This window comes from Athene noctua, chromosome 7 (genome assembly GCF_965140245.1).
Source record: "Athene noctua chromosome 7, bAthNoc1.hap1.1, whole genome shotgun sequence".
Classification (NCBI taxonomy): Eukaryota; Metazoa; Chordata; class Aves; order Strigiformes; family Strigidae; genus Athene; species Athene noctua.
This window is the reverse complement of record NC_134043.1, coordinates 27,850,660-27,872,494: the sequence shown is the minus strand read 5'-3', so window position 1 is coordinate 27,872,494 and position 21,835 is coordinate 27,850,660. Positions and strand designations below refer to the sequence as shown.

Sequence of the window (21,835 nt, the reverse complement as noted above, 5' to 3'; positions counted from 1 at the left end):
CTGAATGGTGAAGCTGTGCGCTCTTCCTCCAAGCTTGGTGCTCGGCACGGGTCAGTGCCAGCTGTGGCCCATGCACAGCTCCACGTGCAACTGGAGGACAACCAGAGAGTGGGGAGAGGCAGTCCACTGCTGTCTGGGCAAAGATGGTCATGCGAGCTGGCAGCGAGTCCCACTTCTAGCAGCTCAAGGCCAAAATGGATTTAGGAAACAAGGTCTAAGCTCAGCTAAGAGCTACTGGAAAGCCCTTCCTACTGGAGATCCTGGGGATCTGACCTTCTGTCTATGGCTGCAGCTCTGAAACAACTTGGTCTTCTTTGCAAGTTACACCCAAATAGGCAACATTTTGTACTGGAATACCCTCCGGTATTAGAATTATGTCTGTTCGCTATAGGGATAAACTTGATCTCTACAGACATTTTAAAATGAGTGACATGGGGGACACACAGCAAAACTACAGAAGTACTCACAGGGAGAGCAAGAACTTATCCTCCTTTGGGTTCTCTAAACAAACCATCAGGAATGGTTCAGCAAAACTTGGGTATCCCCAAATCCAACACTAACCAAATAAACTGTTTGTATCTCCAAATGTATCTGTAGAAATATCAATACAGATTGCGCCAAGAGTCAAAGAGGGAGCAGAAAAGTATCTCAAGAGGACCTGACATTTGAATGAACAGGAAACACTGTTATCAGTCCACTCTATCTTGTGAGGGGTATCTCCAAAAGGAGAGGGGTAAGGGTGATGCCCTGCCTGCTCAGCCCCCACCCTGCAGATGATGACCACTGCTAGAGGCAGGGTGCTAACCCTGCCTAGTTCAAGCTGGCAAAGCCAATGGGCCAGATGCTGGAGGTGGCCTGATCCCACCGCAGCAGAAGGTCAGGATGCACGTTCTCATGCACCCTCAGCACCACAGATCAAGAATTTCCAGAGAAATCAGTCAGCGTGAAGGTGGTGCAACCGCAAATGAGGAGCCTTCTCAGATCTACTACGGAAGATTTATGTGCTGTTTCTCTGGACTGGTGGATACGCCTTATGCAAGGCGAGAGTTTTACACTACCAAGGATATGACATCATAAATTCTTTAAACTTTACATACTAGCTGTGCTATCATTCAGCCAGAGGTGTCTACTTGTCGTTTTTCTGGGTTTTAAAGAGGTGGTAAGTTAGCTATAAATACAGTGCTAATTGCATGTTTAAACAACTGGCTAATAGCCTTCCTCTTCAGGGATCTAATGTACGTACTGAATATGTTGCAAAATCTTTCCAGTTCTTTTGCTGTGACTACTACATCATGCAGCCCATCAAGTTAAACCTCTTTTTATATCATCCAAAGTCAAGCTAATCCCAAAATAAACTTTCTCAACTTCTACATTCCAGAACTGTCTTTTTGCTGATCAGCAGATGAGAACTTGCCTCTCCAGCCTATCACCTACTGCTGCAAATAGGCACAAAGTAAAGGCAGACGATGATGTCTCCACAGAGGTAAGGTGCTAAAATCAATGTGGTTTGGTTGCTATGAGGAGTTGGTGATCTGAACAACCACCCACTACATCTTTTGCAGGGAAAATGTCTATCTTTTACAGCAGATGCAGCCCTGTTCCAGGAAGATCCAGAGGCCAGTGAAAGGGATAAACAATCTTACTCCAAATTAAACAGATGTCAGACTATTTAAGAGGTCCCTGCATCTTTCTTGAGGATTATGCACACAAAACTGACAGCTATTTGTTGATGTCTATGCAGCTGGTCAGTGCTGCAGATCCAGGTCCTTAGTAAGGTGTTCCAGTTCCTACCTAGCAATGGATGATTTTCTAACATGCAGAGTGTCCAAGGATAAAATAAAATGTCTGAATTACCTTTCCTCCTCAGAGAAACCTCCTTCTAGGTTTTGAAGACATCAAAGGAAGGAATTTTTAGTTATCTAGGGTTTAGGGATCTACCTGAAGGGAGATGTATCTTGTACTGCTCTCAAGCAGACACTGAACAGAGGTGGAAAGAATGCTCTCGGAAACTGCCTAGAGCTGAGGATGGAGGCAGCCTCATGTCCTACCTCTCATACTGCTACTGCTAAGTGTTTGCCAGAGTCAGGGCTGATGGGAGTGCTGGAGGTCAGGAAGGGGACACCACCCCCACACCCCTAGGGAACGATACCTAGAAGTTTCTTGCTGTCCAGTTTCTGTCTGTTCAGTGGGTTTGTGCCGTACAGCAGCGTATGGGCTTCCGAGTGAACTGTCTGCAGCTCTTCTAGAGTTGCTTTTCTTCCACGAATGCACTGAAAGAGGCAAGAAAAGGAGTGATGAAATCACTGAATAACTGCTTAACTCTCCTTAAAGAACTTTTCTTTTTACTTAGCAAATCATGAAGATAGTAGGCAAAAAACTAAAATGGGTACTTATGTGAAAGAATTCATTGTAAGACAGATTTTGGTTTAAAATGCTAGCTTGATATATAAAGTCATCTTTAGATTTTTTTGTGTTTTAAAAATATTACTGCAGAGCATTTGCTAAATCACACAGGTACTGCTCAACAACTTAATTGTCAGGATTTCAGTTATAAGCCATTATAAAGTGATCCACTGTTGGAAATGCATCTCCCAAACCACCCCTGACACAACCCACCATTATTAAGCTAACCTAAAAAATTCTGCCTAACACACCACTTTCCAAATGGAACCTTTGAGCAATTAAGGGTCAGTTACAAACTTTCTGCTCTAAAACTTATCTTGGAAATCCCACAAGATTCAGTCTACTGCAGATTGTTTTCTTATATGATGTTGCAGGTAGAAGTACTGTAGCATATGTGCTCATCCTGCTTTTGTTGCCAGCTGAAACCCAGAAGGGCAGATGCACACGGAAGTCAAAACCCTGGCTTCACTCAAGGTCACGGAAAAGCTTTTACTGATGCCAGCAGGACCCAACTTCACATCTTACAAATCTGGGATCTTTTCCCCTTTTCTGTCACGGGGGTCCAGCATAACTTTGGGACTTATCTTTTGTTGACATCACCCACTTGCAATGGTAAATACATCTGCAAGAACAACGTGCTACTTGGAGATGGTAAATCTTGGGTGTACAAGGACCATGCCATGGCCTCTTGCACAGGAGGCAGTGCTCCAGAGCAGGCAGACAGCACCAGGGGGATATCATGTATACCAGAGAAGGCAACCAACTCCCGGCAGTGGAAAAAATACCCTGCCTTTTTAACTGGGAGCTTGGGACTGCCTCCAAAATGTTGGCAAGGAAAATACGCAGCAAGTCAAAAAAGTGCTAAGGTCAGGATAAGTCAAGAGGTGGCCATGTGAAAGAGGAAGGTTATTTAGAAAAGGGGATTGCTTTGCTTCAGAAACATGCGTTCACTCCCTCCTCCTCCTCCCATAAAAATTTAAAAAAACAAAACAAAACAAAACAAAAAGAATTATTTTATATGGCTTAGAATTACTTCATGATATTTTGTCATGATTTGGACTAAAACACTTTAAAAGGAGTTGTCACTTTGAGGGGTTGTTTCCTACAGAAGGAATGAGAGGATTATTCTCCTCTGCAATAGTAATATTAAAATATAAATAGTTAACAGCAAAATGTTGGAAGGCTCTGTGAAAGCTTCTTGTAGATGTCCCAGGGTCACCCAAAATGTGAGTCTCAGCAACGAGCATCCCCCTGCGCAGCCCACACAGGATCGCACGCGCCTCCTGCACAACCTTCACCGTGGCTTCGTTGAAGCCAGTTGCTTTTTTAAGACTTCCACATTCCTGGAGAATCGGAGTTTCTAATGAGAACACACAGAAAAAAGGAGAGCTTAAAGGAAAAAAAAAAGGGGGGGTGGGGGGGTGGTAAAAAGAAATCACACTCCTAAAAAGAATAGACTTTCAAATGGAAAATTTGTTCTGAGAGAAGGTCAAACAGTGCCTCTCACCCCTGAGAGCTGCCGCTGCCGCTCCGAAAGCACCGCCATGTGCCGCTGACTTTGCAGGAGAGTGCTACAGACAAGATGCTTCAAAGGCATCGGCACTTCCAGCCAAGCAGTGCCCACTCCCACACCGTGCCACTGTCTCGGGCTGCAGCCTGGCCCAGCCACAGCACCCCGGGGTGGAGCGTGCCAGGAGCACGGGGACTCCAGGACCTCCATATTTGAAGCATGGTCCACAGAACAAACTCGAGGGATTTTTTTTGATCTCAAACCTTCAACATAAGCCTCCATCATGTGTTGCAAAGTGCACAGGAAATCACTTTGTAAAACCGTTTTAGGCATAAGGCGGCAGAAACCAAAGCACGGCTGGAGCACTCATGCACTCTGCCTCGCCTAATTTTGGCATTTCTGCTCTCCAGTTCCTCTTTCATTTTCTCCGTGCTCTGCTCTACCACCTAGGTTTCCTGAGGTTAATGATGAGGCAAAAATACAGCATCCCATTAAAGAGGCAATAATCACAAAAATGCTAGACCCAGAAGGGATGGAAATATCTGGCAAATCCCCCTTGAACTTTTATCCTGTCTTCCTTTTTCGTTCATGGTAACCCCGCCTCAGTCCCCCCTTGCAGGCTTTTACAGCTTCCCTCTAACTCATATGCCAACTCTCTTCCTTTGAACAAGACGTACTGACCCATTTTCAGCTGCTACATTTAGGGGACGTACAAAAATAGCATTTTGCATTTCTTGGCGTTCTGTGAAGACACCAGGAGAATGGCAGCCTGTCACAATAATGCACCAGATCTTCTGTGGATGCAAATGGCTTCAGCTCCCCAGGATGGGCAAGGGCTGTTCACATTTCAAGTAGGTGGCCCTACCAAGCCATCCAAGCTTTAGTAGGGTATCAACACCATCCTCCCCTCCTCGTGACACCCATAACCCAACAGAAGCTACAAGTGGATGGAGAACTTTGTTCTGTGCTGCAAATAAAACACATTCAAGGAAAAAGCTACTACTTATTGAAACAAATATATATCATAAATGTCACAGCAAACATTGCCTGTCTAGAAAGGATTATGCTGAGAGCCTTTTGCACCTTTCTCATCTCCCAGCTCACATGCCACAAGCTTTGTCCTTGGCTCTAACACAAAGACAGCAAGAAAATAAATTGAATCCCCCCTCCAATAAAGTTAGAGAACACAACACATCCCTCACTTCTGTTTCCAGACCTGTAATGATTTGTATCTCAGTCTATGGCTCAGTCTGCTCAGTCCTAATTCAAGCAGTTCTTCACTTTCTAAGAGCTCTTAAGTCATGATACTCTTATCTTTGGGGCTTTGTGTTGTCTGTTGAGCTTGCTCACCCTATATAACCCCTCCACTTTTCTAACCTCCTTCCTGGCTGCTAAACCCTGGCTTTTCAGCTCAGGCATTGGCTTCTTAACCCTGATGAAGTAGTTGGCTCTTTACCCTGTTTCCTTGGTGCCTCTCTTTGCACGGAACCTGACCTTCGCAATGCCACACCACCTCTCTTCTCCTACTGCTTTATACTTGTACTTCTACACTCTTCATCCATTATCTTGGGGCAACCTTTTCCCTTTCCTTTTGAAAAAACAAACAACCAACCTCCCACTAGGCTCTTAGTTTGCATTTTATTCACCCTTTCACTCCATGATGTTTCAAAAAGGACATTCAAGGTATGAATCTTGAGAGACTACCAGATTTTGTTGTAACTGTGGCCCCAAAAAAGCCATGAAAATAGTTATAAAGTTTTTTTTCCAGAGACTGACTTCCCAGGCACCACCACTACCACCTCCTGCATGCCCTCAGTGCTTTGCGATAGGAAACCTTGGGCATGGAGCAGCTGTCCAGAGGCTTCACTGCCCGGACCCGTCCTGCACTCCAACCAGCCACCTGCCCGATGCTGTGCCAAGAACACCACGGACACAGCTCTGCTCCAGCAGATGGCCCAGCCCTGGCTCTGGTTTGCCATGTCAGTCCTCAGCAGCTGCAATTAACCTCCAGCTAACAGTCCTCATGCGTTAAACAACACAGGATTGCTGCCAAGATGAGCGTGGAGATGGACCCTGGTTGAGGAACTCATTCTTCCCTATCCTAGTTGAGCAGCCCGGGGATTTGATTACCTCTGAAACACAATAAAATGTATTGATTTCATCACTCTTGATGAAGGCTGGGAGTATTTCAGTATACCGTGATTGCAGGTTTTTGTTTGGGGAGCAGAGTCTTTTATTAAGATTGCCTCGATTAGTGTAATTGTTGCTTTTAAATTCTGAACGTACACCAGAGTAATTGCTGTATTTTATACTAACTTAATGAACGAGCAATACTCTAAACCACAGATGTCATTAAGTTTGGACAACTGCTTTCACTCCAAAGGGTCATCTTTAAACTTGTGCAACTCTGCCAGATTCTTACCTATCACACTAGAAATCTGGCATACATTTTCCCCTCAGCTGGATGTAACGCAGTTTTTTGACAACTTCAGCAAATGCTTATCTGTTTCACTGCTGAAAAATGAGAGGCAGGGGGAGAAGCTATATGGTTTTTAATGTTCTAAAAATATTCGTGCCCCTTCTGGATCACTTCTATTGCCTCTGAGAGAAACGGTGGGAACTCAGCACTTGGCAGGTTGTCTAGGAGCCTCTCAGCTGCCTGATGAAAACAGGTTTTCACTCAGTTCATTTCTGAAATTTCAAAGCAAGTATTTGTTTGCATGCATGATAAAAATATTTATCTCTGAGCCCCTTTCTGTCTTGGGGCATATGTGCAACAGAAACACCAAAAGAACATTTCCAGGAGACAGACACTGAGAATTATTTGAGTTTGCATGAGAAAGCAGAGCTGGGATTTATTTTCAGTGTACAGTCGTGGGGAGGAACAAGAGTTGTTAAACTCCTGGAAGAGGACAGGGATCCAGTGAAGTCTCATCTGATCCCACACAGTGTGTACAGGGATTATTTACTACGCAGGGTGCTGTGTTTTTAATCCATGTCAAGCAACTACTTGCAACCAACAGGACCAATCTATATCCACACCCGAACCACAGCAAAGGGATGTTAAGGAAGGAAAGGGAAACGTGAAGATGTGGAAATGTCGAAGTTCAAACTGTCCTGTTACAAATACGAGTTGCAAGAAATGGATTTAACTACCTAATCACAGAAAATTTTCACATCAGGCCTCTGGGTTTACTGAACTGGCTCATACTGTCTGAGGCACAGGACAACAGACCTGCAACAGTGAAGATAAAAATGAGCATGCACAGATGTGTCCATCAGCAAGACCAGCTAAAAAAAATAAAAAAGAATAAAACAGAAGCTCAGCAAAATGTTAAGGGCATAGTTGAGTGCTGTAATCCAGTACTAATTCTGAAAATATTCACCTCCTTCCAAGTGTAGGTGGAGCAGTTATAATACATTAAAAAAATGTAGATACATAACAGGCCGCATTGTCATCCTCATATAAACAGCTCTGATAAAGTTTTGCGCATCACATGCACACTGATGCAGGAGGGGACAGAACACACAGCTTATGCTGTCCTGCATGGAGCTTTAACATCATAGAATGGTTTGGTTTGGAAGGGACCTTTAAAGGTCATCTAATCCAAACCCCTGTAATGAGCAGGGACCATCTTCAACTAGATCAGGTTGCTCAAAGCCCCATCCAATCTGACCTTGAATGTTTCCAGGGATCAGGGCATCTACCACCTCTCTGGGCAACCTGTTTCAGTGCTTCACCACCCTCAGTGTAAAATATGTCTTCTTTATATCTAGTCTGAGCCTACCCTCGTTTAGTTTAAAACTATTAGACCCCTTCTCCTATCACAACAGGCCCTACTAAAAAGTTTGTCCCCATTTTTCTTATAAGCCCTGGAAGGCTGCTATAAGGTCTCCCCAAGCCTTCTCTTCTCTGGGCTGAACACCCCCAACTCTCTCAGCCTGTCCTCACAGGGGAGGTGCTCCAGCCCCCTGAGCATCTTCGTGGCCTCCTCTGGACCTGCTCAAGCAGGTCCATGTGCTTCTGCTGTTGGTGCCCCCAGAGCTGGACACCGCACTGCAGGGGGGGGGTCTCACGAGAGTGGAGCAGAGGGGGACAATCCCCTCCCTTGCCCTGCTGCCCACACTGCTCTGGGTGCAGCCCAGCACACGGTTGGCTTTCTGGGGTGCGAGTGCACATTGCCAGCTCATGTCCAGGTTTCCATCCACTAACACCCCTAAGTCCTTCTCCTTGGGGCTGCTCTTAATCCACTCCTCACCCAGGCTGCACTGATACTGGGGGTTGCCCTGACCCATGTGCAAGCGGAGTTATGATTTTCATAGCCAAGGTTTGACCTCATGAGGTTCACGCAGGCCCACCTCTCGAGCTTGTCCAGGACCCTCTGAATAGCATCCTGTCCCTCAGGCGTGTCAACTGCACGACTCAGCTTCGTGTCATCAGAAGGCAACAGGGATTTGAAAAAGTACTGTAATTACTAAAAGTAAGTGCAATTATTAGGTCAAACTGAACAATTCCTTCTAAATCAGTCCTATCATGGAATATGCCCCACAGAATGAAGCTTTCTACATGGTAAGTCTATAGCATTCCTGTCCTTGTGGTAAGGACACAAGTCCATTGTCCCAAGCAATGCCAACAGCTCACACCCATGCTCCAACCTAGTAGCAGAAATCACTTGTGCCAAAAAGTTATCCCCTTGCCATGTAAGTGTACCTGATGTGAAAGTAATCTTCACTGAACGAAGCCTCTACATTGATTTCTCTCCACTTTGCCCCCCGATAAAGACAGGTTGCAACTGAGAAAGACTCTGAGGGCAGAGAAGTGATCAAATGGTTTTGCAACGGATAAAAGAATTACATCGGTCAAGGACAATGGGAAGTGAATGAGTGGCTCCAGAAAACACCCTACAAAGAACAGAAAAGTGACAACGTAGGAAGAAGATGGAAAAACGGGGAAAGCATGTGCCCATCAAGGCCCTGAGAACAGTTAAGATAAAGAAGGAAACTTTAACACAGGTCTGAGCAGGACTAGTAGACGGTGGGGGTAAAGGAACAGGAAAGCTAACTAGAGAGAGAAGCAGGTGCAATTAGAGCAGCTGGTTATCCTGAAATGGTGTAAGAAAGCCATCAGAGAAGAAAACACCGAGATTGAGGCAGGAAGCTAACCTCACACATTTATGTTTTCAGAAAAAGGAACAGTCAAGATGAGTCAGAAGGGAAACATAGGTGGAAAGCAGGTGACAACTCCAATTGTGAGAGCAACTGAAAATACCAAATTAAGGGAAGTAACAGTTGCCTGGGATCATACAGTGAAGAACTTACACACTAGAGAACATCTGTAACACAAATTTAGGAGACAAGGCAATTAGTACTGCACAATTTAACTCCTGCTTCTAAACAGAGGAGCTAGACAGCAGTGGGGTGGTTGGTGTTTGGTGGTTTGGGGGTTTTTTTGGTCCCAAATAATAAACGCAGAATTCAGTTAAATGGGTCTCCAGAGACAGAAACAGGTTTGAAGTTCTTCCTTACTCTCTTCAGGGATAAATAAGGGTACAACGGAGAACTTTAGCCAATGGCAATGCTGCCACCCCGTGGATGTCTTTCCTGTTTGCTCAAAAAATATTTCTAGCCAGATGCTGACATAAATCAAATATACTGTGTGATTCAGTTTCCTCAGCTGCGCAAAGAATTGATGAACACACGCTACCATTAATTCATCACTGCTGTTAGCTAGGAATAATAGTTACTATTAATCACAATTATTAATCATTAGCCTTTGTATTTTAGTATCTAAGCTTTTCTCTTAGTTTGCCTTTCTCTTAAAAATATGTATGTCCAATAAGGTTAATTTAACCTCCTTTGATGGAATAGTGCTTAGTAACATCCTCCTATCCTCATCCTTTCTACAGTATCTTCACTACAGGTTGACCATTATTTATCGAAGAGTAATAAAGTTATTAAACCACAGAAAGACAAACTTGTTGCTCCACAGCTTTTGTTGTTATGACTGGAGTGATAACAAGTAACATGGCTACTTTATGCTGTTCTCTTATCTTTGGCTGCTTCAAAATGCAACTCTTGGTAGAGACTTCCAGTTTATAGGGAATAGGACTGAAAATTACAGAAGCAGCTTCACTGCAACATCAGGCACGAGCATTCTCCAATGTTTCATGAAATTTCTAATAGTCATTGCAATGCAATGAAATCAGATCACTTGAAAAGTACCCCTGACAGATGCACACTCACAGACATAAGCAGTCATCTAGGAATGGATTAAATTTAGGCCACAATGGCAAAACATTGCCAACAGCTGGAGCTATACAAATTTCAAGCCAGAATGCAGTATAAAGTTTGCACATCCAGATAGAAGTCAACAGCCAGAGCTGCAGGTTTGGTACATATGCTACTGTCAAGACTAGAAATCAGCCCCACAAAATGCTCATAATCCAGCAGTTGAATCAACCAGACAAATCCAAATTTTCCCTTTCTCCCAGGCCCACCACCTCATCTGCCCCTTTGCTTGTATTTTTATTACCTCGCACTTGCCACGGAGACCCGTCTCCTGGAGTCGGGACCAGATGCTCTGGATCCTCCCTGCGTGTTCTGGGTGGCTGTTGGTGTTTCCACAGGTACACTGGTGTTTCAGCATCAAGGTGTCATATACAAGGCCTGCAGCAGAAGTTACAAAATTGCTCTCGGTTAAAAAAAAAATTAAAAATTGCCAGATATATGGAAAAAACTCTCTTTTTTTTTTTTTTTTTTTTTTTTACAGCAGTACTATATATTCAACTGAACACTTCTAGACAAAGACTATATGCTTTACCAGGAGTCACAGGGCTCTATGAAATGAAAATCCAAGATGCTGAGACAGCACCAAATCTGCAAGGATCCCTTCCTCTGGAAATCCTCAGCGAGTCTGGTAAAGAAATTAGTCACCAACATCTCTGCAGGCTGAAGGTGTGAGAGTGACAGAAGAAGGTGACAATTGAAAGCATCAGCATGAATACAGAGGTGCCAGCATAGGAACTGATCTAGGAGGGGACTGACTTGCAACTTTTCTGCTGGGTACTTTTATAATTGCTGCTAAAATGACTCTAGGGTTTGGGATTAAAAACCATAAGGAATAAGTCGTTAGCAGGCACCATGCTTCATAAAATAGTTTGTGCTGAAGTCTTTGCATCAACATTATTTGACAACATGCTAATTAAGGCTATTAGCACACACTTCGGCATAATTATTCAGCACGATATGTAGGTATTTAGCAGTGTTGTTTCATTTGAACGTGGGAGTCAGGCAGCTAAATCCCCTTGCATTACCAAGTATTTATGGCATGACAACAGCGTAGGAGACTTTGATTCATGCTCCAGAGTTGCCCGGGTATGTTTTTGGAAGGGGAGTTATGATTTCATAGCCAATGTTCCACTGGAGGAAAACAGCAGGTCCTCCACAGCTATGCAGTCCCAGTGACAAAAGACCTTTTTTTTTTTTTTTCCACTCAAGCGAAAGAGTTAAAATTTAAATCTATGCTTCCCCTCAGCCACAAGCTCCAGAAAACAGAACAAAAGGGGTTGAAGTTTTTTTTCCCCCAAAGGAGTAAGGTTTCTTGCAAGAAATATCTGTCTGAAAGCATAGTATGAAGTTGCAAATCAAAGACCTTGATGGGAATCCAAAGCCTTTGAATTAGCAGCGAAGGCAGGAGGTATTCCCAGATCTTGATGTTAAAGGGTCTGAACTCCAAGAAGTATCGCTCCTTCGAAATCCCAGACAAGCACACCTATGAGCTATACAAATAGCTCAAGGAGATTTCATGCAGCCAGTTCCAAGTGCAGATAAACAGCAAAATTTGCAACTTCATGGAGTTCAAAAGGGCTTATAAGAAACCAGACTCCAAGAACACAGATGGACACACAGCCTGGAGCTGTGCATCGTGCTGCTGCATGTACCCAAGCTTGGCCTGAGCTGCAATCACACCTTTTGACTGAGTATAGACATGTTCTGCCACTGAAAAATTTGGCTTTCCCCTCTGAGGCAAACCCTGGCACTGACACTTTCAGGTATTAAGCCTTAGGGGAGGTATCAGGCAGTTCCTCGCTTTGCTGTAGATGAGTGCAAAGAAAAAAACCAACAAAACCCAAACCACATTCAGTTCTAGGAAGAGAACATAGCACTGGTTAATTGACTGCGTTTGGGTTAGCCAAAGTTCAGTTAAAGAAGAGCATGCTGCAAAGGTCTGTAGAGGTCTCCCACGTTTGATTCACAGCATCAAACTTCATTAGGAGCTGCTGGGCAAAGGCAATCACTGTAAATGTCACTTGAGAAGAAGTTGCAGCCCAGTGGTAAGGCTGGCTGTCCATGAGAACTCCCCAGCTGGAGTTCATTTAAACTAGTGCAAGGTCTGCAGCAACCTTGCCTCAGGTTAATCTAGTTCTGAAGGAAACTCATCTTCAGGGGACATCATGCATTTTGACAAAGTATTTGTTACCAGAAAGAACCCCATGTACATGTCCTCCTAGACCATATGGGACTGCACTAGATTTGGCTAATCATTCCTATTAAAAAAAAGGAAAGTGGTTCTGCCTTCTCTGATTTCCTGACATATCTACAGGGACTACAACTAGGCTTTATAGACTTAAAGCTAAAAACTGCATGCATATCTACTCGACACATATATAAATATATATTCACAGTCAACAACTAGTCTTGAATTTAAACAAAAGGAAGCACAAGTGGCAAGTCATTCATCAGATAGTCGCTGACCTGCCTGGGTGCAACCCTGGTTCCCTTCTGTCCATGGGCACTCTGCAGGGCGAGGACTGCACCCTCTGAGGGCACCGACCTTAGACACCAAGGACTAGAAGATGGTGCAGTTGGGGCATTCAGGCAATGGCCAAAGAGAAGGGCAACAGGAAACCACACTGCACAGACCACAGGCAGGAGAGTCACCAGAGAATTCACTAATGGAAGTGGGAAAAGTAAAATATAATACAGGAAAGCGATGAACACGAAGCTGCACCTCATTTGCAAAGGACACTCCAACCTGGAGATAAATCTGAGGCTAGTTCACACCATACCTTTGTAAGTTTGTGGAAAAAAATCAAGCATTTTCAAGTAGTGTTTTTAATCAACCTTTTCTTGCTCATCTCCTGGATGCCCAGACAATGCTTAATGCTGTTATTCTGTTGCTCTAACAAATCTTTTTGCTACCTGGGAGCTGTGCATAACCTGACAGTGAATTATACTGATTGCACTACAAAGTTTAAAGGGGTCTTAGACCATTTAAATACCCAATATGTGAGTCTGTGTTGCAAATTTCTTTTTAAAGGGTGTTAAGCTTTAAATAGTAACTCCTGGAAAACTATCCTGATTCAACTCTAGGTACACAGATAAGGCAATGCCTAGCCAGATTAAAAATCTCTGTCTCGTTCTCTCTTTTGTACCTGGGTAACCCTAGAGCCTGGTAGGGCAGAAGCCATGCAAATGAAAAAGCAGCTTTTTGCATTGACCTCATATACTTCTGTTCTTCCTTTGTCTTCCTACAGCACAGCAGATCTGCCAGGTATCTCCCAGTTTTTTTGGAGGAAGCTTAGTGTCAGCTCAGAAGGCAGCAGTGGTATTTATCAGCTCATCCTACTCGGTGTCAGCTGAGAGCACTGCACCAATGACAAGCAAACACAGGCAGCTGTGGGTGAGATCCCCAGCCACACAGACCAGCACCTCCTCATCTGCACCTACAAGTGCTGGAAAGCTACACGTGTTTAAAATCCATGCAAACATCTAAAATGGGTTTTGGTAACTGAGACTATTCAATGTAGGTGGACAAAAGGGTTAAAGAAAAGGCTTTCAGAAAAGGGGGTGGTAGGATGCCTACTCATCTCTATTTGTTAATGGAGGCTGCAGGGGGGTTTCTAGGCTTTGGTTGATCTGTATAGTTGTAGCTTTCCCCATGACTCAGTGATAACAGTAGCGTCTCAATGAAGTTCTTCCATACTGTAATCACACGCCACTCAACGTTTCTCTTTTGTAAAATCTAAACTATTGGAAAGAAGGGAACAACAACATTGGGTTGACATAGCACTTAGGGATGTGGTGGAGTTGAGAATGGTCAGTGTGAAGTTAGTGGTTAGACTGGATGATCTTCAAGGTCTTTTCTAACCTAGATGATTCTGTGATTCTGTTTCAAGTTCCTTCCTGCAGCTGGGGACGCTCAGATGAAGACACATAAACACAAAGGAAAGCTTGGCAATTTAAGCTTAAAATACAAAACTACATTGGCCATTACAAGTTAAATTAAGTGGTGCTGGAAGCAATACTCTTTAAGACATGAGAACAATCATTTTTAAAGGTCAGCACTAAAGCATAACCAACTCGCTTTTCTTGGCAGAACAAACATATGATTTGAGGTTCAGATAATTATATTGCTCTGCACAGGAGAGAATAAATGCCTTCATCAGAAATGAAAAATACTTTAATGCAGAACATCAGAATAATTTGTGGAACCATTTTTACAGGAGATCAGAGACTGGATAATTGGGGCTATGCAAATTAATGGCCTAACCTCAGAAGTCTTATTCAAGTGTGTAGAACAGTGCATGCAGAAGTATTCATTAAAGTCAAGGGGGCTACTTGTGCTAGTGAGGGCAAGTTCAAGGACTAGCTTTCTTTTGTATGCTAGTCAGAAGGAAAATTAAGTGTCATGCTTCAGGACATAAAACTGATCGCTTGAAGAAGTCAGGAAGGGCACTGTTTTCACTTTCATGTAGGGTAATGCACATCATGTTTGAGAGGTGTATTATGTTGTTCTTTCCCTATACCTTTGAAGTCTCAGGTATCGGTCACCGATAGAGACAGGAAAATAAATTATACATAAAACCCAGAATTTTAAGCTGTCTGGTCCTAATTCTGTCCAGAGAAAGCATTAGTGTTTTCTATATAATATCCTGAACATGAAAGTGGTGAACAATTCCTTTGTCTGTTGGACAATAACTGATCTCTTAAGAGCCACATTCGTGTTTAGTGACCACAGTTGACATCATTAGGGCCAGTGAATGAGGTTTGTTTTTCTAGCCCTCTCACAAAATGATCTCAACAATTCAAATCTTAATTCCTCTGAAATCTAAAGCGCATAATTGTGTTAGGATCAATCTCCAAAGCAGCCACTTATCAAACAGATGGATTTTCCTAGAGAAGCAGCAGCCTGATGCACTTCAGCACTGCTTGTTTTGAAAAATACCCAAGACTTTAATTTCCTGCCTTTCAAAGAATAGTTCAATCCTAGTGATTAAGCTTTAGTATCCACCTCCAAAACCACAATTTCCGACACACCGTGGACAACTTCAAGAAAACATTAGCAATCTAACTTGCACACACATGCTCAGCAGCTGAAATGCCTGCCCTTCCTCGTTGTGCTTGCATGCCCATAGCATAAGTTCTTTTTTTCCTGCCATTGTTAAGCAGATAGTGATGGTTAATTAAACTATAGGACTAGTATAAAGGTCTCACCTTTTATGCCTTGCACCTTTATTAGTGCCAGTGAATGCCAAACACTGCCTCCCTTGACAGCACTTTATTGTGTTTTTCCTACTCCATTCACTTAGCATAAATGTAGAGAACTGCACAAGATAGAAGGCAACAGAAAAACCAAGCCCTTGGAGTCCTAACATGGACAAATGCCGTGAAATTGATATTTTACAGGTGAACTACACTAAGCATTCTTCATATCACTGTACTGGATAAAAGCAATGTGATAGTTTAAGCCGCTTTTTTTTTTTTTGTTTAAAACCCGCCTCCAAGGAAAACAAATCCTAACATTGTAACAGTGTCTTTTCAAAGCAGTACAGTTCTCTAAATCTACATTCTTACCATTACCTGTAATTTTAACTGAAATTCAGAGGCATATATCTGAATCAAACTTCTATCCTCTGGTAGGAAATGTTATCGTATGTTCAAAGTCTTGCATATGATTGCCAATGCAACTTAAATACCAGAGGAGAAGGGAAGGAAGGGAGGGAATACATAATCTCTTAAAGCAGGGCCAGGCTTCCTTGTTTTTAAAGCAACAAGGTTTGGGTCTAAGTGTATTAGATGCTCAAGTTCCATCTGGTTTGAACATGAGCCAGGAGACTACCCTTCTTTGCACCCTTGGCAAAAGCCAAAATCTGAAATAATCTTGCTATAACTGGTTGCATTAGAAATAACAGTTTTGCTGAAATTCAAGGTTTCAATATTAACAACAAAAAGGGACTTAAATGGATGATTTGCAAAAATGAGATACTGCTTGAGCTTTTACAGAGCTGATCGCACAGGCTTCCTACCCTGCAGCTAGCAGCTGAAGAACAAAGTTGTATTTAACACATCACTATTACTATACCATCAGTGTCTGAAAATAAACCCGATTCACAGGGCTGATTTTAATGATGCAGAAAGTGTGGGTTAAATAAGAATAAATGGGTAAGTGAAAGAGAAACAAAATCATGAGTTGCTCTTACTTGGGCGTTCTGGATTTTTTTCCCCCCTTCCTTTTCCCAGGGCACACATCACATTGCAAAATGTTCATTCACAAAATAGAGCTTGACATTTGGGGAAGAAGGCGGACTTCAAAATAAGTCCGCCTAATCACCCAGCATAGGACTTGAAAAGTTGCACATAAATTTACTTTCATCTGTTACTAAGGCTACTGAATAGACAGAAAGGATTTTGTTGGTTGTCAGGATTCAGGAAGAACAATTATTTTTTGCCTTTAATCTTTGTGGAGAGATTAACACCTTCTTTGCACTTCTGGTTTTCACTTGACACATGTACTCATAATGCACTCATAAAAATTATGTACTCATAATTTTCCTTCAAGGTGAAGACTGAACAGGTAAGAAAACGCTCTTCAGTCTGTCTGTCTGTTCAAGACAACTTTAAACGATCAACTCACCTCATTTTTCCTAACCTACAGGCACAGACTCTTGGGCAGAGATTGTGTTACAGAAGGAGGGGTAGGCTGGCACAGAGCCCAGAGTGGGTAACTTATGGCATGAGATTGTATAGGGACTGGAGAAGGTGCAGAAAATACAGCCAACAGATACTGCATTTGGCATGCTGTCCTTTTTCAATAACACTGCCTCTCTCTGCTTTGCATCTAAATCACTTTGTCACAGCATATGACTTGTCCTTTTTTTCTGGAGATACATAATTAAAGTACTGTGCTGTGCTTCTATTGATTTTTTGCTGTTTATTTTCTGTCTGGACTGTAGGGTGTCTGTCCTTCTGGAGAAGGGACAAGCAGGACAACAGGGTGCAAGACAACTGAATCTTATCCTTGAAGACGACAGGATATTATGGAGTCCCCAAATGCAGCTGAGAGGCAGGGCCAGGGTAGAAAAGCACAACATAAGGCAAAACAGTAACCACAGCCCCACCGCTTCAGCCTCCAGTGCCCCAAAATATTACCTGTTGTGAACCTTGGCTTAGTGGGTGGCTCCTGAACGGACATTGGGAAGGTGGCTGAGGCGGGCGAGGACTGTGCACGGGACAGAGGCCGATGCCCTCCGAAAGAGACAGGCATGCCAGCTGCCTCCAGCGATGCCTGGTAGTTTCTCAACTGGTGAATGCGTTGCTGCTCCAACAGAAGGGCTTGCTGCAGGGAAAAGAAGCAGGCAGTTGCTGAAAGTCTACGTGAAGCCTTCATAGAAGGGTTTTTAAGGTTAAATACAATATATAAAATATATTCATATTTATATATACAAAAATATGTATGTCAAATTACAGTTTGCACCAACATGGGTGGCAACGGCACTGATCTTTCAAGGCAGCACCGTTATGAAGATAACACTGCTCAATAAGGAACCAAAAATGTAGTCTCTGAGCAACACCAGCCAGTGACATTCACTGGGGACATGCGAGCCAGCTCCGCAGTGCTAGGGAGATGGCAGTGAGCAGGGAGATGCAAATGACTACAGGGATCAACCGATTTGCACCTGATTCACAGACACTGCAACTGCAAACCTGGCACAAGTCCGTTTTCCCCAGCCAAGGGCTGTGGATTTTCTCAGAGTGCTACACCCTGGCATGGCTACAGCAATCTGCTCTTGGCTACAGATCCCATGCGGGGGTTACACACTGCTGTAGGTACAGTCAGATGCTGAGTGCTAAGGGCTGCAAAGATAAGCAGAGCACTGATCCCTTAAGAGAACTGCAACCTTCTCACCTTCATTATTACTACCACAACAGACAGCTTTCGGGAGACTGACATATAATTGGGGAAGATTAGACTATGCTACGTTGTTGCTGGATTTATTACTTGCAATCCACAAGCCTCTGGTGTTTACTCTCCAAAGTGAGCACAGCTGCAATCTCTGGGATCTCCAGTTGTGAAAAAGGAATCCCCTCCAATGAACTTCAACCTTTGTTCCCTTATCCAGCCCTTCTCTGGGGCAGTCAATTTGTTTTAAAACATAAAATCCTCTGCTAGTATTTAGTGCTCAAAAATGTTAAAGACACACTTTGTCTTCCCAAAGAAACAAACTGGTTCAGTGGCTGCAAACACACTGTGTTTTGTGCAGGTGATCCAGATTCTCCTCCCTGTTACTTCTGAGCTGATAGCAACTCCAGGGAAGGCTGGCACTCATTTTACGTTCAGGTTTCTTTATGTAGCAAATTCTCAGGAGCTTGTTCTCCCTAGCTTGTCCCCCCCTTAAGAGTAGTATAGGGTGACTACCAAGAACCAATCTTCTACAAAGAACCAAGTCCCAAACTTGGTATTCTGTGAGCTCACCTGACGGAAGAGCAGCTCCTGCTCGGCCTGCCTCTGCCCAGACTCCAGCTCCTGCTGCGGCTCAGCTTCCTCCTCATCACTCTCGATGGGTTCTTGCTTCACTTGCACCACGGTGGCCAGCCCTGAGGCCTCCTTTTGGCTTGCGACTCTGTCACTGTATGGCTCCTCCAAAAGGGCTTGGTGTTCCCGCAACTCTTCTTCTGTCTCCTCAGGGTGGCTTTCATGCTGGCGAGCTGGTTCGTTGGGTTTTGATATAATCTGTAAACAACACAGAGGTTAACCGATAAATAAAATGTAACTCATCACAGGTAATGTTCACTCTGTTCTCCACAAAGAACCAGCTTCATGAAAAGAGCAATTGTGACTTCCAGCTTTTATCTTATAAACTAGGTCCAAAACAAGCACTCCAGGGAAAGGTCAGGTTAACCTTGGCATTAAGTGCTATGAAATCCTGTGTCCCAAGTAATAGCAACCCCTTCATTTTGCACTTGATTTTCCCTCTGAATAAATAAGAGCCTCTTGTGCCTGCACACCTATGGATGCTACTCCATTCACAAACCCACACAGAAGCTGCATAACCATTGATATACTTGGCAATTAAATTCTGGAAAAAAGTAAGAGACACACAAACTCTCTAAGAGGGTTTCTGCTACCTTGTTTGCCCCGCTGCTTCTTGAATCACCCCCTGAATTTTATCTGTTAAGTGAGAGGCCATCTTAAAAAGATTCCTCCAAAACTTGCATTCTTACTTAGGAGAAAACTTACAACACTCAACTTACGGCATCTGTACAGATGCAAACTGCAAGAGCAGCATCATTCTAATCAGACCTTCCTAACTAAAGATAGTGAACTTCTCTGAAAGCAGCTGCTAGAACAAAGGGAACAATATAATTTTCACTATCATTCACACAGGCTCAGACTTTTTGGAAGTTCATTGGCAAGATAAAATTCACAGTTCTCAGCTCAGACTGCTTATGATTATTTGGAACAACAACAACAAAAAAGTGGACTGTTTTTAAATCCAGCATAGGTAAATAAATCAATTTCCTTCCTTTACAAGAGTTCAGGCTGTACCCGTTTTATAGGCTTATAAAGAAAGTGCTGAACTCTGAAAGTTGTCAGGGCAGAGCTTTAATAAGGATTAGGTCATTGGTATGAAAAGCAATATTGATTTTAAATCTAATAAAGCTAAATCAAAACATGGTTATTGAACACATGCAGAATGAGTGACTACTTGTAAGTAACTTGCTCTTTGAAGAACAGTGGCTCAGACTTGAAACTAAGCCTTTTTCCCTAAATGTAGAAAGAGAGGCTCTGCCATATAACTTAAGTAAACCTACACAAAGCAGATTTAGGCAGACAAAGGTAATATAAAGGTTTAATTGCCTGCAAGTATCACAGCAAGGATGGCAAGAGTTTGCTTACAGCTACAGCAGAGGATCTCAAATAACTGGAGCTCAAAGCTTGTAAAAAGGGAGCACTGAAGGACTGGGACACAGGGCCGTGCTTTGTGGATTACTGTGTTTCGGATGTCTGAACTCCTGAAAGGAGCAGAACATGCAGATGGGCATTACCTTTCCTAGAAGCTTCAATCAAGACCCTCTGTGGTTCAAGTGACCCCCCAGTACAGGTGGGGAATGTAGCCCCATCCCTGTCAGTGACAAGAGGCACTATTTTCGTACCGATCAACAACTAGCTGCTGTTGGCAAGTGAGTTTTGGTTTCTACAACTGTGGAATGTCTTTGAGAGTCAACAGTTTCTTGGAAGAGATGGGATGCACCTGACTAAACAGGGAAAAAGTACCATTGCCAATGGGCCGGCCAAGCTCGTAGTCAGAGCTTTAAACCTGAAACAACAGAGGAGGGAGTGGCTCCTCAACAAGCAGCTAAGGAAGCTGAGGACAGGGTAGACAGGCCAAGGGCCTTGGGGTGGTGTGAGCAGAAAGGACACAGCATTCAACAAGCAAGAGCTGAAGAGGCATCCTTTTGAGAGCGGGCATGTAAAGAAGGAGGGGCGTGCAGAATGGTCTGAAGGGGAAGGTCTCAAGCCCAGGGAATTGGTATGCTTGAGTGCCTCTGAAATGTTTCTACATTAGGAGACAACCAGAAAAATTAGAAGTCTGTGTGCCATTACAGGGCTACAACCTCCCTGGGACCATGGGGGCTTGGTGGGATAGCTCACATGGCTAGGTGCTGTGGTGGAGGGATATAAGCTTTTTAGGAAGGACAGGCTAGGAAAGTGAGGAGAGGAAGTTGCCCTTTATGTGAAAGACAAGCAGGAATGCATGGGGCTCCGTGCTTTAGTACGGATCTGGAGTCAAGTGACCCCCCAGTCTCTTTAATAAAGGGGATGAGTCTCTTTAATAAAGTAACAAGCAATAGGACAAGACGGAATGGCCTCAAGCTGCACCAGGGCAGGGTCAGACTGGCTCTTAGGAAGCATTTCTTCCCAGAAGGGGTTGTTGGGGGTTGGAATGGGCTGCCCAGGGCAGGGGGGAGTCCCCATCCCTGGAGGGGTTGAAGAGTCGGGTTGACCCAGCGCTGAGGGATCTGGTGGAGTTGGGAACGGTCAGTGTGAGGTTCATGGTTGGACTGGAGGAGCTTCAAGGTCTTTTCCAGCAGAGATGATCCTGTGATTCTGTGAAGAGCTTAAATGTAAAGATAAGTGAACAGACCAAGATGAGCGCTCTTGTAGTAGGTAAATTGCTGTCAGTTTCCTGGTCAGGTAAAAATAGATGAGGCTTTCTTCAAACATGCAGAAGTCGCCTCAATTTCAGAGGTCCTGGTCTTTAACCAGGGGGACTTCGATCATCCTGCTATCTGCTGGAAGGACAAGACAGCAGGGCTCAAGAAGTCTAGCAAATTTGATGATTCTAGTGCATTGATGATGAATTCCTGACACGGGTGATCAAGATGTCAACAAGGATGGTGCTCTTCTGGACCTGAAGCTTACAAACAAGGAAGGACTATTTGGGAATGTGGAAGTCACAGAAGCAGCACTGGCTGCAGTGACCATGAGATAGTGGAGTTGAAAATCCGAAGAGGAGGGAACAGGGTAAAAAGCAGGGCCACAGCGCTGGATTTCAGGAGAGCAGACTTTGGCCTTTTCAGGCTTGGAAGAGTCCCATATGATACAGTCCTGGAGATTAGAGGGGTCCAGGAGAGTTG

General features: G+C 43.7%; 1 protein-coding gene across 12 annotated transcripts in view; it reads right to left on the bottom strand.

Annotated features, from left to right (window-relative positions):
• HDAC4 (histone deacetylase 4) overlaps nucleotides 1-21,835 on the bottom strand; it is a 265,065-nt gene that overhangs the window by 41,241 nt on the left and 201,989 nt on the right. For all 12 annotated transcript variants that reach the window (XM_074910181.1, XM_074910169.1, XM_074910173.1 and 9 more), the window contains 4 exons: nucleotides 18,669-18,926; nucleotides 17,345-17,531; nucleotides 10,446-10,579; nucleotides 2,150-2,270 (listed from right to left, as the gene is read on the bottom strand). In XM_074910181.1, coding sequence (XP_074766282.1) covers nucleotides 2,150-2,270; nucleotides 10,446-10,579; nucleotides 17,345-17,531; nucleotides 18,669-18,926 — 700 coding nt within the window. The remainder of the gene's footprint in view (nucleotides 1-2,149; nucleotides 2,271-10,445; nucleotides 10,580-17,344; nucleotides 17,532-18,668; nucleotides 18,927-21,835) is intronic.